The sequence below is a fragment of the Poecilia reticulata genome, chromosome 3 (genome assembly GCF_904066995.2).
Source record: "Poecilia reticulata chromosome 3, P_reticulata-male-v2, whole genome shotgun sequence".
Classification (NCBI taxonomy): domain Eukaryota; kingdom Metazoa; phylum Chordata; class Actinopteri; order Cyprinodontiformes; family Poeciliidae; genus Poecilia; species Poecilia reticulata.
This window is the reverse complement of record NC_088832.1, coordinates 9,025,189-9,044,891: the sequence shown is the minus strand read 5'-3', so window position 1 is coordinate 9,044,891 and position 19,703 is coordinate 9,025,189. Positions and strand designations below refer to the sequence as shown.

The 19,703-nt window shown below is 40.0% G+C and overlaps 1 protein-coding gene across 1 annotated transcript in view; it reads right to left on the bottom strand.

Annotated features, from left to right (window-relative positions):
• Nucleotides 1-6,660: 6,660 nt before the first annotated feature.
• The window catches only part of insyn1 (inhibitory synaptic factor 1), a 65,120-nt gene continuing 52,077 nt past the window's right edge, over nucleotides 6,661-19,703 (bottom strand). Inside the window, exon 2 of the mRNA XM_008404750.3 lies at nucleotides 6,661-7,596. Coding sequence (XP_008402972.1) covers nucleotides 6,778-7,596 — 819 coding nt within the window. The 3' untranslated portion in view covers nucleotides 6,661-6,777. The remainder of the gene's footprint in view (nucleotides 7,597-19,703) is intronic.

The window sequence follows — 19,703 nt, the reverse complement described above, 5'->3', positions numbered from 1 at the left end:
CACTTCATCCACACTTGTTTCTCACACCAGGTGAGCTTTTTTTTATTTGTTTATTTTTTAACTAGCCATCAGAAATTGCTTCAACGACGACACCAGACCTCTCTGCCACATGTTGACTTGTCATTGGGCTCTGCTCCGATTACTAATAATTTAATGTGATGGTACATATTTCCATAACTATAGCTCAGACGGTTGTGCCAATCAATTTGTTTCAAGCTCTACATCATGAAATCATATTACTTTATGGAAGTTTAACAAGTTTCATGGTGCATTTACTAATAGTTTTTGGTGACTGTACACTATATAAAAAATAAACTGATAATATGAACATATTATCAATTAGTTAATTGAATTATAATCACCTTTTATTTAGTTTGTAAATGGGGATAGTTCAATTATAGTTATGTACTCAACGTGTTTGGGGTTTTTAATTCTAGCTAAACATTTTTGTTTTAATTTAAAAATGTTGATGACGGCTTTATACATTAAGACAGTGTAGGAACTTTTCATTTGTCACCAAACATTGTCTGTTTTGTCTCTCATGACACTTGTTTCATACTTTGTGGTAAAGGTTTTCTTTGTCTTACAGTGAAGCAGGTCATCTGATGCCATTGTTTTGTTTTTTTTGTCCCAAGAGCCATCCCCCTCTCCTCCCCCCTCTCACGCATATCCACAGTCCATGCCCTTCATCACCTGTGAAGGTCTAATCTTATCTGCGGTGGTTGCATGGCTGATCATTAATCACTCCGCAAACCCAATCAAATGGTGACTGATGGTTGATCTGGCCTTGTCCGGCCATCCCTCAGTTCTGAGGGTGGCTATTTGCTCTGCTGGACCACTATATTGTACTGCGCTTGTGGCTGATTGCAACTACCGATTGTGTGTGCATAAAAGCAGTAGTGTTGTCTTTATCGGGCACAACATGTGCCGTGCAACCCTGTGTCAACTGTTTTGTAGACCTAAAGGTTCAGCACTTTGCTCACAGTTTGACTTTGCACGAGTTTGAACAGAAGCTGAGACGGTGCATTATTTATCTGCCGGTCATAGGCAGTGTGGGATGTGGGCCGGACATAAAAGTGTGTGTGCACTTAAAGATAGGGAGGATATAAATGTCACATAGCTGCAACAAATCAAATTTAGCTACTCCAGCTGTTAGCCGATCTATAGTAATCAATGAGATGGTGTTGACCTCCTCACTCCTCACTTCATGAACCTTTAGCAGTCGGCACAGAACGTAAAGATGTGCCCATCCATTTCCCTCAACCTGCTTTCAAAGGCCAGAGAAAGGAACGTCAAGAATGCATATGTGAGGAGCAGTAAAGAATGCATCTAGGTGCATTTTTCCATATTTTTGCATCACACCCATCCATATACCCTAGATGTTCAGCAATACATCCAACATATAAAAAAAATGTCAGTGACTGAAGCCCCCCACACCCTGAGGCTGTGATTAGAGAATTGATCAGCGATGAGAACCAATACATGCCCAGCGCTGATGTCAAAACACAGATGGCATGACTCATTTCTCCGCCTTCTGAAAGAGTTGTTTTGTGTAATCCCCTCCTATGGACTTGTCTAGCCAAACGACTTCCTAGGGGGATGTGCCGCGTCTGGTTGTATTGATCTCCATTAATTGCCGTGACAGGCAAATATGAAATTAAATACGAGTCAGAAAAGTACCACTCATCTCCATGCACAAGGTGCAATGGCAGCAATGACATATTGGTACAACGCACATTCACAAAATACAAAACAACTGCTTGGTGCTCAGCGTTATCGGGGGGGAAGGAGAAGGATATTTCCGCTTGACGTATCATTTTGGCATCGGTCCGCTCTGGTGTTTGTAACCTTTGGATGCCTCCTGTCCCTGTCCTACAGAGAACTGAGGATACATCTCTGCCCTATTAGGGATGAATAATGAGCTTGTTGACAAAAGAGACATTGCTAATATTTTGTCCAAATATCTCAAATCTGTCCCCAATGATAATGTATTCTGTGTCGGTGCCAAACGGCTCTGTTTGAGGAGATGATTTCACTGCAGATACGACTAATAAATTCTCCGGGTGCACGAGAAGGAAATAACTACCTCCTATCGGGCAGGTGCATTGCCATCACAAGATGAGCTTTGTTTTACTGTAATTGATGCTCCGCTTTTGCAGAGGCATATTTTTGTTTGTTTATGCTAATGGACATGATGGCCTGTTGGACTATCAAGCAGGGAAATGGCAGCCGATGCTTCAGGGAGCGAGTCATTGATCTCTCCTCTGTGCTTTTCTTCACAGGCACCTGACGTTGTCGGAGTCGACTCTAAGACTAAAGAAAATATGTGAAAAATCGGGAAGAAATCACTTCTGCCTTATTCATGTATAGCACATCAACCTCGAGTTAATTATTGCTTGTGCGGCGTCTACCAAGCTGCCTGCCTCAAAAGTGCACTGTCCGCTTTCCTTATATTGGGCTCCTGAGGCTTAATGCTGCCTAAACAGCAAAGCAGTAATTCCCTTAAGCTGTGCTCTATGCAATAACTGTTACGCAGGAGTACACAAACAAAAACAGAGGTGGTCTGTTTTGGATGGAAATCTCCACAGCCCCTAATAATCTTCGGTGTTGCGGCGGTCATTTGCACTTATTGAACACCTTACACATCACAAAGTAAAGAACAAGAGCTGCTGGCCTCAGATAAAATCAACCTGACTTGTTTCTTCAGGTGTTTTTTTTTTTGGTTTTTTGCCATTTGAGGAATTTCCTATACATTTTGGCGATTTAGAAAATGTATCTTGTGATTTACAAAAAAAACTTTCATACTTTTTCACTTTTTTTCACAAACTTCAATGTATTTAACCTTTTTTTGTGACAGGTTAACAGAAATTAAAGCCTAATTGTGAATTGGAAGAAAAATTATAAATTGTCTTAAAAAAAATGAAAATAATGGCGTCATGCATTTGTGTTCAGGCCCTTTATATTCATTCAGTATTTTGTAGTACTTCCAATTATTGGAGATACTTTTGTCTCAACCAGATTTCACAGAAATTGACATTAATGACCCTTCTTTATGTCAAAAATCATGTTGGACTGGATGGAAAGGATCTGTGAATATCAATTTTTATGCCTTGCTGCAGATACATGATTGAATTTAGGTCATGGCTAAATTCATGAATTTAGCCATGACCTAAATTCATGGCTAATTGAATTTTAGCCATGAATTCATTTAGCCATGAATTCATGGCTAAATGAATTCATTAGCTAAATGAATTCATGGCTAAAAGAATTCATTAGCTAAATGAATACATGGCTAAATGAATGGCAGTGGCCATTCTAACTGGTCCACTCCAACTCTGATACTATGTCATATTCTGGCTAAGCCATGGCTGTAGCCTCTTTATACTGGACACCTGCCCTACCACTACACTACTCAGTATCGTGCTTTGTCATCCCTTCTAAAGAAAAACATTGCATCAACATGACATTGCCACCAATTGTGTGAGCACTGTTGTGTTCCGGAGGATGTGCAAAACTGTTCTTTTTCCATTAGTCCCAAATAGTCTCATCCGACCAGAACTCCTCCTTCCACATGGCTCATGGCATAATTCATGTGGGACTTCTTAAGGCTTTCGTTGCACAATGGCGTTCATATTGGCAGTGTCTGAAAAATACTAGATTTGTCAAGTGTAGGACTAATGGTTGTCCTGCCAATATTTTCTTCCACCTGACCTTTGGGTCTCTGCGGCTCATCCAGAGTTAACGGCTCTTTGGATGCTTCTGACATGAGTTACTCTTTTTGCCCAGCCTTGTCACATTAGGTGGATAGCCATTTCTTGGCAGTTTGCAGTTAGGTCATACTCTTTTTCTTTGTGACATATTGAACAGTGCTTTCTGAGCTGTCCAATGTTGATATGTTCTTTTAAACTTCACAACCTTTATTTTGATCTCTGTGGTGTGTTTTTCTTCCCCTTAATGCTGTTTGTTCATTAACGTTCTCTGACAAACCTCTGAGGCCTTTCTAGGACATTTGCAATTATACTTGAATTGGATTACATACAGCAAGGCAAGTGACTGGATTTTAAATGGAGCATCAGGGTAAAGTTGGATGAATACAAACGTGCACCAATCTTTTCAAATGTTAATGTGTAAAGAAATATTTCAGAATATCTTCTTCTATGCTGCCTAATTATAGCACTGCATTAAGTTGGCAGGTAAAATAGCACCCCAATAAAATGAACTGAACTTTGGTACTATGGTGAGTAAAAGGTGAGAAGGCTCAAGCGGTATAAATTATTGTGCAAGGCACCGTATATAGCAGAGAAAGAAGGCTCCATAATCCCTGCCTCTTATGAAAGGCTAAGTACCCACTGGGTGACCAGAGGCAGAAAGGTCGGCCTCACCGGAGTCAGCAAGGATTTTCCAGTTAAAGATTTCAACATTTTACTTTTCTTTTCAATACTGAAAACACAGGGGTGTGAGGACCACACTCACAAAACTGTTTCCCAGGGTAGAACATCGGTGTGTGGGGAAAGCAAATAAATAAAAAAATCGGGGGGAAAAAAATAATAAAGTAAAGAGAAATCATTGAGCGAGAACACTCTTTTCTTCAGCCACCGGCTCCCGCTCCTGGACCCACACTTTTTGAAATGTCAGTTCTTTAGGGCTACAATTCTAATTTTTGTTCTGCTCAGTGTAAGTAAATAGATCTGACTGTGAGTTTTTGTTCACAGATCCCAGGAGAGTGGCTTGCACGCTCAGCAAAGAGACCTCTCACTGCAACCTCCCTCTAACATATTGATCAGGAACGGCTATTGGCGCTGGCCCTGTGAATAAAATGCTGCTCTACCAAGTTCAATTCCCCGCTGGGCCACTGAATGAAGAGACAAAACCTTTAGCGCTTGTTCCCCCCGCACCCTCCCACCAAAACCCCTCATCCACCCAATTGCTATTTAGCTCCGCTTCTACATTGAGTGTCGCCGCTAGCAGGCACATCGAAGGACAAAAATTGAAATGTCACTTTTGTGGAGCGCTACTTCCGAAGTGCCTGTGTATCTGTTTTGCTGCCTGTCACTCATACGTTTCAGGCTCCACGGCAGACCAAGGAGCGATCACAATGAGATGGTTTATGAAACCGAAGGTAAATGGTGTTGTTTTTCTGACTCTACGCTCAGAGTCGTTTGTTGACATCAAAGAGAGGAGGAAGCGCCTTGACACATGCATCTAGAGACATTTCCCTCCTGGAAGCAATAATCCTCCTGACATTTGAAATTACCAGAACATGAAAAAAGCCAATGTTTATACAGATTTAGGGTACAGAATGAGTGGCGTTTTGTTTACACATGATAGACAAACCTTTGCTTTTTTTTTCTCTCCTTGTGACTCCTTCAATTGTGTGACAAGGGGGAAAGATTTTTGAGATATCTCTCTTCAGCTTAATGCAGTGGGGTAAATAATTATTTGATCTTCTGCTGAATTTGTCAGTTTATCTCCTTACCAAGAAATTAATGGTTTGGACTCGTACTGTGTTAAAACTACATCCAATACTGCATACAATCCACCACTTCTATTGAACACTTTCCACCGTCATGGTCCAGACCAAAGAGCAGTCAAACGATGTCTTGTGGATTTCCCACATTCATTGGCAAGAAGCTTGGTGAAAAAGAGGACCCTGCTGGTCCAACAACTTTAAAACAGAAGAGATGCAAAATAAAAGTGGGTTGGCCCAACTTTAGAGCTCCGTGCAAGATCTCACAACGTGGGGTAGAAAACACATGGGAGTGGCTTAATGGTGAGTTCCAGTTTTAGTCCAGAAAAATTTATGGGAATGCCCTCTGAAGTTGGATTCCCCACTGGGAAACATAGGAATAATTTTGACTGTCCTCAGTTACGACTTGTTAGGCGGACTTCGTGTTTCAATATGGCCGCTGCTCACATTAACTGGAGTAAGAACCTGTGGAAACCTGTTTATTTTACGAGACACACATGCAAAAGTGTGTCTAAAACCAATGTTACATGTAACACCTGTAACTCTAATCTGAAAAACGAAAAGTGATGTTTGCTTATGGAAAGTAAAGCAAATGAAACAATGTTTGCAAGACCTATTGCAAGCAATGTTTGCGGCCATGTTGAAATTCCGACTTCTCAACCAGAATGCTGGTACCTTAGGTCTGACTTCAAACCCAGCTCAGAGTTCCCACTTCCTTCGTAACCTGAATGCAGCATGAGAAGCAACACATTAAAGTTCTACAGAAAAATGTAAGATCCAACCAGAGTTTAGATGTTAATCCCTTTAGAAATGACAGCGTGAAATTTTGAAGGAACAGACACTTTGAGTTGTCAAGATAAAAGCCTCAAAACTTTCAGGATTTGTAGAGTATTTTAAGTGGCGTAGACAAAAAACCCTCCTGAAATGTCTGTGAATCTGGTCACCAATAACACAGTGCTACTTAAGAATCACCACCAAGTATTAAGTCATGTTTTGCTTCAGGACCAAATTCGTATTTCACTAAATTGAAAACCAAATTCAGCAATAGATCAAAAATAATAATTTCCCCCACCGTGGGTCCCTTCATTATAGTTTTAACCTGAGTATGGATAGACTTCTTTAGACTTTACATTGTATTTTAAATGATTTCTGTTTGTGTTCCCTGAGCCACAGAATGAGTTTGGGTAGTCAAGTGATTTCCCATATATCATTTATTTATTTAGTAATTTATTTATTTGTGTATTAATCTATGAGCTATGTATTTAATATTAAATAATGCACAGTTCTCTTCATGAGATTTGCCTGCTTCCTCAGTGGTCCTTTGCTTTCTGTTTGGTTGGAATATAGGGCAGTACAGTTTGAGTGCTCTTGTCAGAGACAGTTTGTGTGCTGCTATTTCTTAAGAGTTTTTTGCGGCAGCCGGGATTTAAGAGACCTTTCCTGGGTAGCGTGTGGGCTCCCGTCATCGCCTTCACCGGCGAGGAGCCATAGGAAGGGTCCAGACAGTTATATAGGAGCGAGTGCTCAGAGGAAGAACGCTTGGGAGCGACTGAGCTGCCCAGGAGACCCGGCTCTGTGTCGCTGTCTGGTGTGGCACAACCGCTCTTGTCCTCCCGTAGCTCCTCCTGCTCCTCCTCTTCATCGTCGTCGCAGCACAACGCGTGATAAAGAATCTTGTCGCTGAAGCGGACTCTTTCCCGCGTGCCAGAGGTGCGCGAGGTCTTTTGGCTGTGCGTGGAGCTGCTGGCCTCCTCACTGGAGGAGTCCGGAGTAATGATGCGTGGCCCATTGGGGATCGGAAGCCCGCCATTCATCTGGGAGTAGACCGAGGCAGTGGTGGGGGGCGGGGTGGGGGTCTGGGTCTGGGTCGGGATAGTTCCTTGACCCAGGTCCTGTCGTAGATCGCCCGGCTGTTCGCTGGATCTGCGGGCGGCCGCGCCGGCGGCCTCCAGGTAACTGCAGAACTCCCAGCTGTCGGAGAGCACATCTGCGTTGAGAAAGTCCAGCCTGAAGGCTTCTCCCAAACCCCGCTCACTGCTGGATGTGCTGCTGGCTGTGGCCACCGTCCAATCATCCGGCTCCAGGTCAAAGTCGAAGTCAGACGTTAATTTGTCGATTTGACCCACCACCTGGAGCAGGAAGAAGCACACAACAAAACCAATGAGATATTTCAGAGAAGCCAACGACGTGGAGAATAAGCTCTCTGATGTGTTTACTCTAAGCAAATAAAAGTAAGTAAGTGTTCGGGAAAGATAAAATGTTTAACCACAGCTGTTCAGATTCTAATATCTAAACGTGCTCCAAGATCTGATTCAGAGATTAAAACTCTGCTGTATTTCTCATCAAAGTGAGTCAAAGTCCATCTATCCAGTTGCTGTCAGCATGCGAGTTTGTCTAATGTAGCTCATCATCAAAATCATCAAAAATAATAATCAAACATGCATCCAATCTATTGAGCAATGTTCCAGCTGTTTTTAATCAAAAGGTAACCCTTAGCAAATTGACTTTTAACGTTGATTTAAAGGAACTCAATGTTTCAGCAGTTTTGCAGTTTTCTGGAAGTTTGCTCTAGATTTGTTGAGGGTAAAAACTGAATACTGCTTCTACGTGTTTGGTTCTGGTTCTTGGGACGCAGAGAAGACTAGAACCACTAGACCTGACTGGTCTGGAAGGTCGATACGACAACAGGTATTTAATGTTGTGCTAAGTCATTAAGTGATTTATAAACTAACAGTGTATTAAAGTCAGGAAAATGAAAACAAAAAGGCTTTTCTGTTACTCTGATGTGCTGATAGAGATGGATTCAGCTAATATGTCTTAGACTTAGCTGACACATAACTATTAAAAAAAGCAACTGCTGCTGTTAAATTGGCTATGTAGCAACATTTAGGGCACTAGGTAGAAAAAAACCCAAAATGGAGGCACTGACAACATATGATTAATTTGTGAGCGCTGTGAGGGTCCTGTGTCTCGCTAACCATTAGCTGCTAACGACGTGTGTTTGTAAGTGTTTCAGGGCCTCCTACGGCACAAAACTGAAGGGTTGTTCCATTTGATCATCTCTCCTTCTGAATCTAAAACAGCTAGATCCAAGATATCTTACCTAACCCAGTGTCCTGCATGTTTGTTTCCCAAGTTAAACACGCATGAATAAAAAAAATAATATATATATATACATCATCAAGCATAAGCTTGATGACATACTAATGAAATTCCTCCATTATTACAGCTGTGTTGGAGTAGATGCCTAAAAGATGCAGGACACCAACTCTTGAGGACCGCAGTCGGACGTTCCTGACTTGCACTGATCAAAGTTGAACTGAATAATGTTACACAAAACAAAGATTGCTTATTATGTGAGCAAAAACTCTTAACAAGAAAAAATAACTATGCTATTTGACACCACATCAGAATGAAGAAAAGACTAAACACTAAACGGATCTGCACTGCAATGTTCTACACCGATCTTCAACAGTTCGTTATACATCGAAGCAAATGATGTATCATTCATCACTAGATGAATGATGAAGCCATTCAACTGGTGAATGACTTCACCAGATGAAAAAATAAGAAAAAGACTTTAGATACATTTGTGAAAACGAAGCTAAAAAGACGAGACTTTTAAAAAAACCAGTATTAAGCATAATATTCAGTAAGCCTTTATTTCGGTATTAAAAAAATATTTATTGGTCTGATGTAATATTTCTGCTGTAAGCAGAAAATCATCATAATTAGCAGAAATAAAGGCATCAGTCTGAGTAAGTAAATCTGTATAATGTTTTTCACTAAGTGGCAACATCCTCCAGCTCACTCTGACAGGTCTCAAGGTGTTGCCAGGTCAGACTGGATATACTGTCCCTGCAACAAATTCTGGGTTCTTCCCTCGGGTCTACTCCCAACGGAACATGTCTGGAAGACCTGCAAAGGGATTCGCCTGGGGGGGGGGGGGGATCCTGATCAACCTTAAAAGCCACATGGATTCCCCGTTACTCCTGCGGCACCTTTTACATAACACCTCAGGGGTATCCAGATCCACAAAACGCATGTATCCCGCAGAAGCATTCTCCCCACGACAGCCTCAGCAATTCTACGACGGTAAAGAATCTGGTTCACTGTTTCGTAGCTGGGATGAAAGCCACACAGCTCCTCTTGGAGCCGATCTTATCAGTTGCTAAGTTTTCATTACAAATGTGCATAAATCTTTGTCTATGTTCTCCTCATGTCGAAAAAACACAATTTTGCAATTGCGGTGTTTCCATTGAATACGAAATTAAATTAAAACCAGAAGTGAATCAGCTGGTTCATGTGGTAAGTCATTAAAAATCATGGAAACGAAGGATGTAAACAGTTACATGAGAAATGTTAATCAGTCAGTCATGGCGCTAGAGCATCAGTAATCACAGGAGATGGCGTCTTATTCAGGCGTTGGAGCGACAAGTTCCTCATACTTGGGAGCCGCTATGAATGAGCCAGTTTGGGGAGATTGTTGCAATTTTACAGAATACTTCTGGATTCAACACATTCAAACTTTTTATGAACCTAGTGGTGTTGGCACATAGTCTGAAAAAAAAACAAACAAAACAAACCACCATCCTTCTTCTACTTCATATTGTCTTCTTGGTCTTTTCCATCAATAGTAACATCTGGTTCTTGATCACATGACTCGTGATGTGAAAAAAATGCTCCCGTTGTAGTTTTTGCGAAATACATTATTTCGATACGGCTGATTTTCCCGTTAAGGAAATTTATTTTCGTACTTTCAATTTGCATAATTTTATGGTTAATGGATACACAGCAACTCCCAGCCTGATCTTCAACATCTTTTCCAGGCTGAGAATTTTGATCCATAGCGTTCCTAAATGTAGTTCTTTTTTTTTTGTCTGTTCTCTTCCCACCTTCACATCAACTTGCATTCATGTTAGCTCTTGCAGCTGTCAACACAAAACAACATTTTTTTCATAGATAATGTGCAGAAACAACAGAACAGAATTATTCTAAAATTAATGCCTTGCATTAAACTAAGTCTTAGTGGATTTTTTTTTGTACAGCATAACATGACGTTTCCAGATGCTTTCTGTGCTTGACATCCTACTGATGTACAAATGCACAACCGCCCCACAACCCCCACTGCCAAGTTCAGCAAAAGCCAAGATTTATCCACAGCTGCTAATAGATCTGTTTGCTTTTCCAAGACTTTTTTTTTTTTTTTTTATCCGTGAAACCTAAATTGTTTGTTAATGTGTTTGAAATGGGTTGTGTTTTTCAGCACGGCCTCCTGTGGACAGGTGTTTTAAATTGCTCCATGTCGCATCCGCACAAAATTAAATATCCTCTGAAATGAGCTTGTAACACTGACAACGTGCCACGACTCACGAAACGGCAGCAGGCAGAAAGAGGCGGAAAGAAACCCGTTGTCTGATTGGTTAAAGCTGCTTTGTTTTTTTTTTGTGTTTTTTTATTCATATACACACCCTAAAATTCACACCAAAATAAACAGAAATATCCCACCGCTGCATGAAAACGTATCACTAAAAGACATTTTATTTATTATTCCCTCTAAATTGACCTGAATGCTTCCGTGATCAGGAGCCGTGGTGTTGAGTGTTTGATGAATAGAATGCCCTTCAGTGGAAATTGCGCTGCTTTGCTTGACAACACCTAAAATCCAAGCCCCTCTGTACTTGACATTTTAGCTCCCTCAATCAGCACATTCGGCTTTCAACAATGGATCGTGAAACGAAAACACTCACGGCTCACGTAGCTTGTAAACGATACATTTCCCCCAAACTATCGAGCAATTAAGCGCTGTTTTGAAGTTTTGTTTAGTCCTACAAAAAAAAAAGAGAGAAGAGTTCACGTGGATTAGCGACATAAATGAAGATGAAAAGAGGAGAAACTGTAATTTCGCCCTGAGAATTATAATTATTTGCAGTGTTTGCTTCTCTCGGGCTCTAATGACTGCAAAATAAGTATGATTGCAGCACAAATTTAAATCTCATCCCTGTATTTAGACCAAGAAAATATTCTATCCACAACTTTTAATTAAATTCTGAGCATTACCACCCAGTTCCTGAGACTAATTTAGTAATTTTTTTTTTGCATACATTTCATTTTCTTAATACACCCTCAATAAACAGAGCATCGATAATAATGATTAAAAAAAACAAGATTTAAACAGTTTTTTTTATTGCATTTGATGCATTTGGATGTGTACGCACATTATCATAAAATTGTTGAATAAATTAGTTGCTGTTGGAGAAGCATGGATTTTTAGAGTCCAGTTTATTAGATGATCCCAACGGCAGTTTTTAATACTCTGCAGCTATGCAGGGTTTTTTCTCCCCCTCACAAGCAGATGGAGGAAAATTCTGTTTAAATCTTAAGAAATCAAAAATATGGAAAACCTGAAAGGCTCCATAACTCCAGAAAATCACGGAAAGACATTTCATGCCGTTAAGTGAAACCATCTATATTTTGAATCCAACTGTACGCCACCTCATGCCTGGCCTTGGTTCGTCTGTCAATGAGTCTTCTGTTCTTTTTTTTTTTCTTCTTCTTTTTTGCAGATCCACCAGCCGCATCATCGTACACCTCTTGAGTACCTGGACGGTGCGTGTCTGCTGGCAGACTGTCTGAGGGAATTGGGCTGTATGAATCCTCTAATCCCTGAATCACTCAACCCTGTTTGCTGTGTGATTTGCAGACTTTAACTCGTTGGAGCCCTTAATGTAAAATGCCTCTCCAGGCTTGGAGAGAGAGAGAGAGAGACTTGAAACGTTTTGTTTACTTCATTACACAACTATTAATCAGCGGATTTTAAAATTATCAGGTGCATTTCAAAACATCATTATAACAGCAAGTTGGAGGTTGCATCGTAGTTACTGCGGCATGTTGTAGGTTCATTAAGTGTTGTAACTGTCTTGACTTAAAGGGTCTGCTGAGACTCTCTGGATGGTTTATGCAGCAGCAACAGAAAGCTCTGCACTTTTCTCCTTCTTCAAGAAGTTGTGATGAAACGGGAGAACGAACTGGAATGACTTGGCAGTTTTTGGGCAACAGAATGATTTTTGCTTGTACTTTTAGTATTTTTGACAGTTACAATGTGCAACTGTAGCAACAAGGTATTGTTTTTACTACCGGGAGCAGCTGATTAGCATCGGAAAAGCTTAAATAATGCCCGAACTATGACCCCAAATCTCAGAGGATTTGAAAAGGAGGCTTCGTGGATGCATGGCCAAACAAAGATCTAAAGAGGAGCATCAAAAGCAAATGAAATAGATTAGCAATGCTTCATTAATGATGCTGTTACTGTGGAATATTGTCTTTGGTGCCTGGAAATCAAGCTGTTAGCTTGTCATATAGCACAGAAGCTTCTGACTGCTCACAGCATCACCATCCACAACTACTCTGAAGATACTTTGACGATATGAGTGACGGTGACATTTCATTTCCTTTGAAGAAAAATGTAAAATTGTAGTTTTGTTGAATTATTTTAATTGAATTGACTGAGCCCATCAGGAGCAGTTACCTTCAGTAGTCCCTGTAAGAGAAATAAAACAAACGCTGACTATGTCACAGCGCTGCAACAAATAAAAATGTTTTTGATGACCGAAAATAACCACAGATGTACAGGTGCATCGAAATAAATTGGAGCTTCGTTTGGAAAATTAATTCTTTCAGCAATCCAACTAAAAAAACAACAACTAATAAATTCATTAAATGCTGTATTTTAGGTGTTTAGACAAATATTGATCATTTTGAATTACAGCTACTAAACACAATATCCAGTTTAAAAAATACAGAGGCTGTCCCTGTAGTGTATAGTACATTTAGTTTCCTTTTGCACCAGTGCAGCCTGACATGAAGTCGGTCCACCTGTGGCTCTGCTGAGGCATAAAGGAAACCCACGTTACTTTAACTGTACAATTCAGCTCATCTACATTGCGGCTCTGGTGTCTTTTATATTCCTCTTGACAAAACCTCAGATTCTCATGAGGTTCGGATCAAGTCATTTAGCAGGTCAAGCACATTGATACCATGGTTCTCATACCAGGCATCAGTACTTCTGTTAGTTTGGACAGGAGCCAAAGCTTTACACTGAACCTCAATCAACGTGAATTCTGGGCCTTTCCGCTGTTGCTCCAGACTCAAGGTTATTGATTTCCAAATGAAAGTTGTTGTTTTTTTCCATCTAAAGAAAACAGCTTTGGATCCCCCAGCAGCAATCCAGTCCTTTTTCTCCTTCGCCCAGGAAATGATTGCTGCTGTTTTGATTCAAGGAATGTCACTAATTTGCTCGTCAAGGATTCAGGTATTCTTACTGCATGTGCCACTGTTTCTACCCCACTTTCTCTTTCTACTAAACTTTCCTTCAATACAATAAAGATGCAGTACTCTAAGCAGCCAGCTTCTTTATCAGTGACCTTTTGCGGCTTCACCAGCATGTGGAACGCATCAGTAGCTGCAACGTCGGTTGTTTTCTCCGCGATCGTGACGGCCATGATACTACATTTCTTTTTTTTTTAAAAAGGTCTACATTACTTTCACCTTGTGAAATTGTAATTTGTTGAGAAACAGAACTTGGGGTTTTTATTAGATGTGACCTTTAATAAACAATGAACTGAAACGGATTCCTGAAATGTAGCAATAAAAATAGATACGATAAGTTTTCAGTTTTTGAACTGATTTTCTGGAATAACTTTTAGATGATATTCTGATGCATTCAGATGGGTGAATAACATGCTGATACATGATGTACCTTTTTTATTTTTACTACTGGACAGGTTCACTGGACTACTTCTTCCATGATGATTCTAAAAAAGTAAAAATTTGGACAGGCAGTTTAGAGTAAAGAAAAAACAGCCTGTGAATCCCTGCTTCTTTTTATGGCTCTCACACTCTTTGCAGTTTATGACACAGCGATGGCCTATTTTCGTGACTGAAAAGACTATTTTTGACACAGTTGAGCCTTAATAGATTGTATGAGAGTTGATGTTCTGTAAGTGCTGCGGAGTTGACTGTAACTTCAGTCTTTAATTTTCTCTCAAAGGCCCTGCTGATGGCTGTTTTCGTTACCGTTTGGTTTGAAGGGCGCAATTATAACCGTGTCAGTCATTTTTGTGCGCGTATTCTGATCATATAAATGATAGAAAACGAAAATAAATTCAAATATAGGTGTTTAATTGGTGTAATTTCAGAGCGCCTCTCTGTGTATGAGCGAGATCACAGTAAATGTCTCTCCCATACGGGCTTTTCTATAAATTTCAACCAAACGAGTGAGTGTTGCCGTAATTTTAAGTGTTATTGTAATTTCTTTTTTCTGTTTCACTGCACACTATCAACCAGCAGCGATGAGTCAACTGTGTTCACAGCACCTGATCAACTCGGAGCTTAGTCATTTCACAGCTCTCAGAGGTGCTTTAAAGGAGAGGTTGCCTCGGCGCCATCAGACGGGGGTTTATTACTGTACCTCAACACCTGTCGGAGATGATTGGGCTGGGTAATTGAGGGTCAGAGTGAAAGAGAGCTCTTTGAGCCTTGTCTGTGACAGAAAGTTAGAGTGATGGCAATGACAGTCCACAATAATCTAACACAGGGCCACGGTCAGTAATGTAAAAGCTCTTGAAGAGGCTCCTCTTTGGCAGAGGTGTGATTTAGGAAATAGAATCACCCCCACTGACTGTTATTTAGGCCTTGGCAGTATATTGGCTTTGAAAAAAAAATGTTTTAACTAATATTTAAAATAAGATATAAAAACAGACATTAGTGTGCATAAAAGCTTTAAAATCTGATGGTGTTTATTTAAATCTTTTAAATAAAATCTGTAACAACTTGGTAGTCAGAGTCGTTCTTTTTCCAGGGTCGACCCAAAGCAATATTAGTTCTTTTAGACACATAAGACCCAACAGAATTAGTTCAACTTCACACTGTACTTCTAAGACCAGATGTTTTAAGTTATAAAAATAATTCCAACTGGACAGTGTTTAACACTCTTGCCTTACAGTTAACAGCCTTGTCTGTGGTTCCATTCACTCCTTGTCATCACTTATATGAACTATATTTTAGGTTGTTTGGAAATATTTTTCCAAATATTTCCAAGTATTTAACACCTCAACATATTGAGATGGTAACAAAATGAGAGCCACTTTTATTAAGCTAACGCTGGTTTACTTGGTTAGCTAACATGTCTACAAAACAGTCGACTCTGATCTCTGCATAGCCCAACTAGCTAGTTAGCTAATACCAGCTTGGTAATTTACCATTTTTACTCTTTAAAAAAGATGTTGGACAAGATATTCAACCAAAAACAAGACTTGCGTGAAAACTACCTTCCTTTCTATTAGGTGTCACATATTTAAATGTGTATCAGAATCAAAATGGTAAACCCTTTTTTAGCTGGCTGAAAGATGACTTCTACACTTTTTCATAAGTTATATGGAACATACATTAGGTTGTTTGGAAATATGTATGAAAAACAGACAGTCATCATGAGGGAACTAAAGGGGAGGCACTTTTATTAAGCTAACACTTGTTTACTTGGTTAGCTAGTAGCAACATGTCTGTAAAACAGCTGGCTGCAATTCCTGCTTAGCCCAACTAGTTAGTTGGCTAATATCAGCTTGTTAGCTTACCATTACAGAAAGCAATATTGGAGAAAAATATTCAACTCAAAACTATATTTACATGAAAACTACCTTCTTTGTTTTATTAGACGTCCAATATTTAAATGTGCATCAGAATCAATATGGTAAATATATGTAATGTATTTTATATTTCAGCAGCACAAGGAGTAGCTTTTGTTATCAAAGAAAATTACTTGGAACATTTACATTTTTATTTCCAATTAGTAAATGAATGCCAGGACAAATATGAAATTGTGATACTTTTGCTCAAGTGTGTCATACAGAACTATACATACTGACTACTCTAAATATCATGCATTTGTCTCAGAATTGACCCTGCAATGTACCCTAGATCATTGCCTGCTGTGATTTGCTCTAGCCACCCTAAACAAGATTATACAGGAATAAAATGGGCTGGATGAATGACTGTTGGTGCCATTAAAAATAAACTACAAGACTGACTTTAAAGACTTAACATAAGCACGCTTTTTCTCCCCTCGGTCCCCTATGTGCATCACTAATTGAAAATGGACCGGAACATTAGCACAGGAATACAGGCAGAGGTCAGAATCACTGAATGTGAGAATTTAGGTGTTAAACGGCATCTGCTGAGAGGGAATATATAACACATCCTCTAATCACTGTGATCTTTAAACAGATGTTTAAGGGGAATAACTTGATGGGCATTAATGGCGTTCTATATGAGCAGATTTTTGTTTGCTGCCGAGTAAACAGATGGAGATTGCCATCTTTTGCAAGTCTTACATAAAAGTGCATATTTAACATGCCTCTAATGATGTCTGTGGAAAGGCTATCATGTTTCCACATTCATATTCTAGTATTTACCAGCAAATAAAAACAGCTTTGAAATAGGACATCTGTGACGATGCGGTTTGTACATATGTAAAAAATAAATCAGGTGCAATTTACCAAGAGAACTCGGATAGAACACTCTCACTGGGCTCGTTTGAAATGCACGACGTGTGAGGGAATTTTCGCTGGAGCGCTTCATTACTCTATATTCAAACGGTTTCTCTCCATCTGTTACTTTGCCACCCATTCTTGCAGGAGTCATTTTTCAGAGGAGTTTGCGGCGCTTGTTTGGTTATTATGCCCCATCCTGCACGGCTTTGCTTTTGTTCACGGGGAAAAAATTGAAATGTTCATTTGAGCTCTTCAAATAAATCAAAACAAGCCTTGTTTCTTTCTCAACATGCTGCAGTAGATTTCCATCTTACCCCTGTGCTGCTTTTCCGCTGCTGAAAGCGCTTAATGCCAGTCTGAAGGTCTCAGCAATTATCAAAATGGCCTTGCATGCTGGCTTCATGAGTAAATCAGTCACAAATATTGTTTTAATGCAGTTAGCGCCTGCAGTTTTGCACTCCCCCACCACCTTATCCTTATTTTCCCTCAATTTAAACTCCCCCAAGACAAGAATATGAATGGATTCCAGCCACTTGCTTTGTTTTGATATGGTTTATCTTACCCCCCTGAAGCTAATTTATCATCCCAGACTAACTCTGAGGGAACATATTTACTGCATTCCCAAGGAAAATTATCCAAGGGATCCCCCAGGTATGTGCAAGTTTTTGTTTTTTTTGATGTCTTATTTAGCACTGGATAAAACAGCAGTTTGGGATTTTAAATACTCAGCATCACACAGCTGCAAAAAGCTCAGAAAGATTAAGCTTATGGCAGGTTTTATTAAGCAGAAAGTAGAGGCATGTAACTCAATTTAACACGCTTTCATACCGAGCAAGGACATGGTGACAGTAGAAAGGAACTACTTTTTTTTGACAGGAATAAACCTTCAGCACCAACCGAGTTCAGTATGAGCAGCCATCTGCTGCGACCATCTGGTGATTTGAGAAGGCAGACAGGAAATGTGGAAAACACAAAACTCTTTTCCAGGAGGTTTTATTTTAAAGCAAACCACAAAATATGGAGTATGCAGCTTGTTTACCTTGTTCCATGACAAGCTATAATTGACCAAAACTTATTTTTGTCTAGCCTATTTTCATTTTATTTTTAATGTGGTAGTATTATGTATTTTATAGGAACATAGTGCTATAAAATTGCTGTATATGACAAACATGACTTAAAGATTTGCGTCTTGAAATTGGGACTCTGTGCTCCAGCTCTTTCCGACGTTACACCTCAATCACGCCATCAGAACAATGCCATTAACAACTGTTCTTAAGAGTGGACTGAAAAGCAGTTCATGTGATGAGCTCAGCAGACTCGCAGTTCCACCAGGTGTTTGCTAATTGCTGCTGCCGCTAGTCTGGAGGAGTTTTGTGGGGGGTGCAGAGGGGCAGGGTGCTATGTCAGGCGGAAGCTCGACTGGAGCTTGAAGGAGGAGCTGTAGTGGAAATAGGCGGGGCTTTGTGAGAACAAGGGTTTAGGCACAGCTGAATGGTTGCCATGGGAGATTCAAGGATTTCTCAGACATGCATGAAAGAATCAGACCCTCCTGGTATGTTTTTGATGAGGGAACAACATGACGTAAAGCTAAAAAAAATTGTCTGATTTCTACATGATAAATAAACGGGCAACATCAGAAAAAAAATACTTTTTTTACTCTCAGGAGTTAACAACTCTGCACTAAAAAATGATCCAAGTGAACCAACTTAAAAGAGTTGTCGTGAAACAAAGATGGATAAATTAATTTTTACGTACATAGTTAGATTTAGCAAGTAATGAACTCATTTCTTAAAGTTGGAGCTCCATTCTTTCTTTCGTTTTTTTCAGTGTGGGCGTTGGGCTGATATTGTGACAGTTAATATCTATTAACATAGTATATTTATGAATAATTTGACGAGCTCTGAGCCTGTCAAAGCTTACATTAGGGAAGCCACTGATAGCGTCACATAAACTCACTTTTTTAAAAAAATCGAAATCTCTTTAACATATATAAAATCTATACTTCTACATCTGAAACTGGATAAATGTGTTATTAGTCTATGACCTCCATTTGCTTCACGCCGAGCAAGTGAAACAATACAGCAGCACGTTCCACTTTCTTCACAAACGTCCGAGGCCAACTTGTTTCTGCTTTAATGTGAGCGAGGCTAATCTCTGTGCGCTCGCTGTTAGAGTGCAAGTACATCTAGTGTGCTTGGGATTCCAGTGCGGTCTACTCTGCAGAGATGCAATGAGTATTCGAGTGGACGGCATTAACAGAAAAACCAGAGGGGGGCCTGATTTAGGTCAGGCAATCTTGATTGGTGAGATGCGTTCTGTGGTGTTGGCACACAGATGAAGTGTCCTTTGAAGTGTTCACAGGAAGCATTTGGTGTAATTATCCTGTCATGAGAGTAGCTATAAGCTCGAGACTTCATTAGGCGCGTGCTTCGTTCTTTTTCATCTTTTCTCATGAAAAAAAAAAAGAGCCCCACTCATCCTTCTGGAGACCTTAAAGTGCTAAACAACGCCATGATGAGCAAAGAGCCAATACCTCCTGACACCTCACTAATCAAAAACATCATTACAAACTTCGCCATATAATGGGCTTCATTTATCCCTCAGGGTTTTTTTTTTTTTTTTTTTTTGCAAGAGGTGGGCTTTTTCGCTCCTTGAGGCCTGGGAAATCAACCACTTCCTTCCCCAAATTT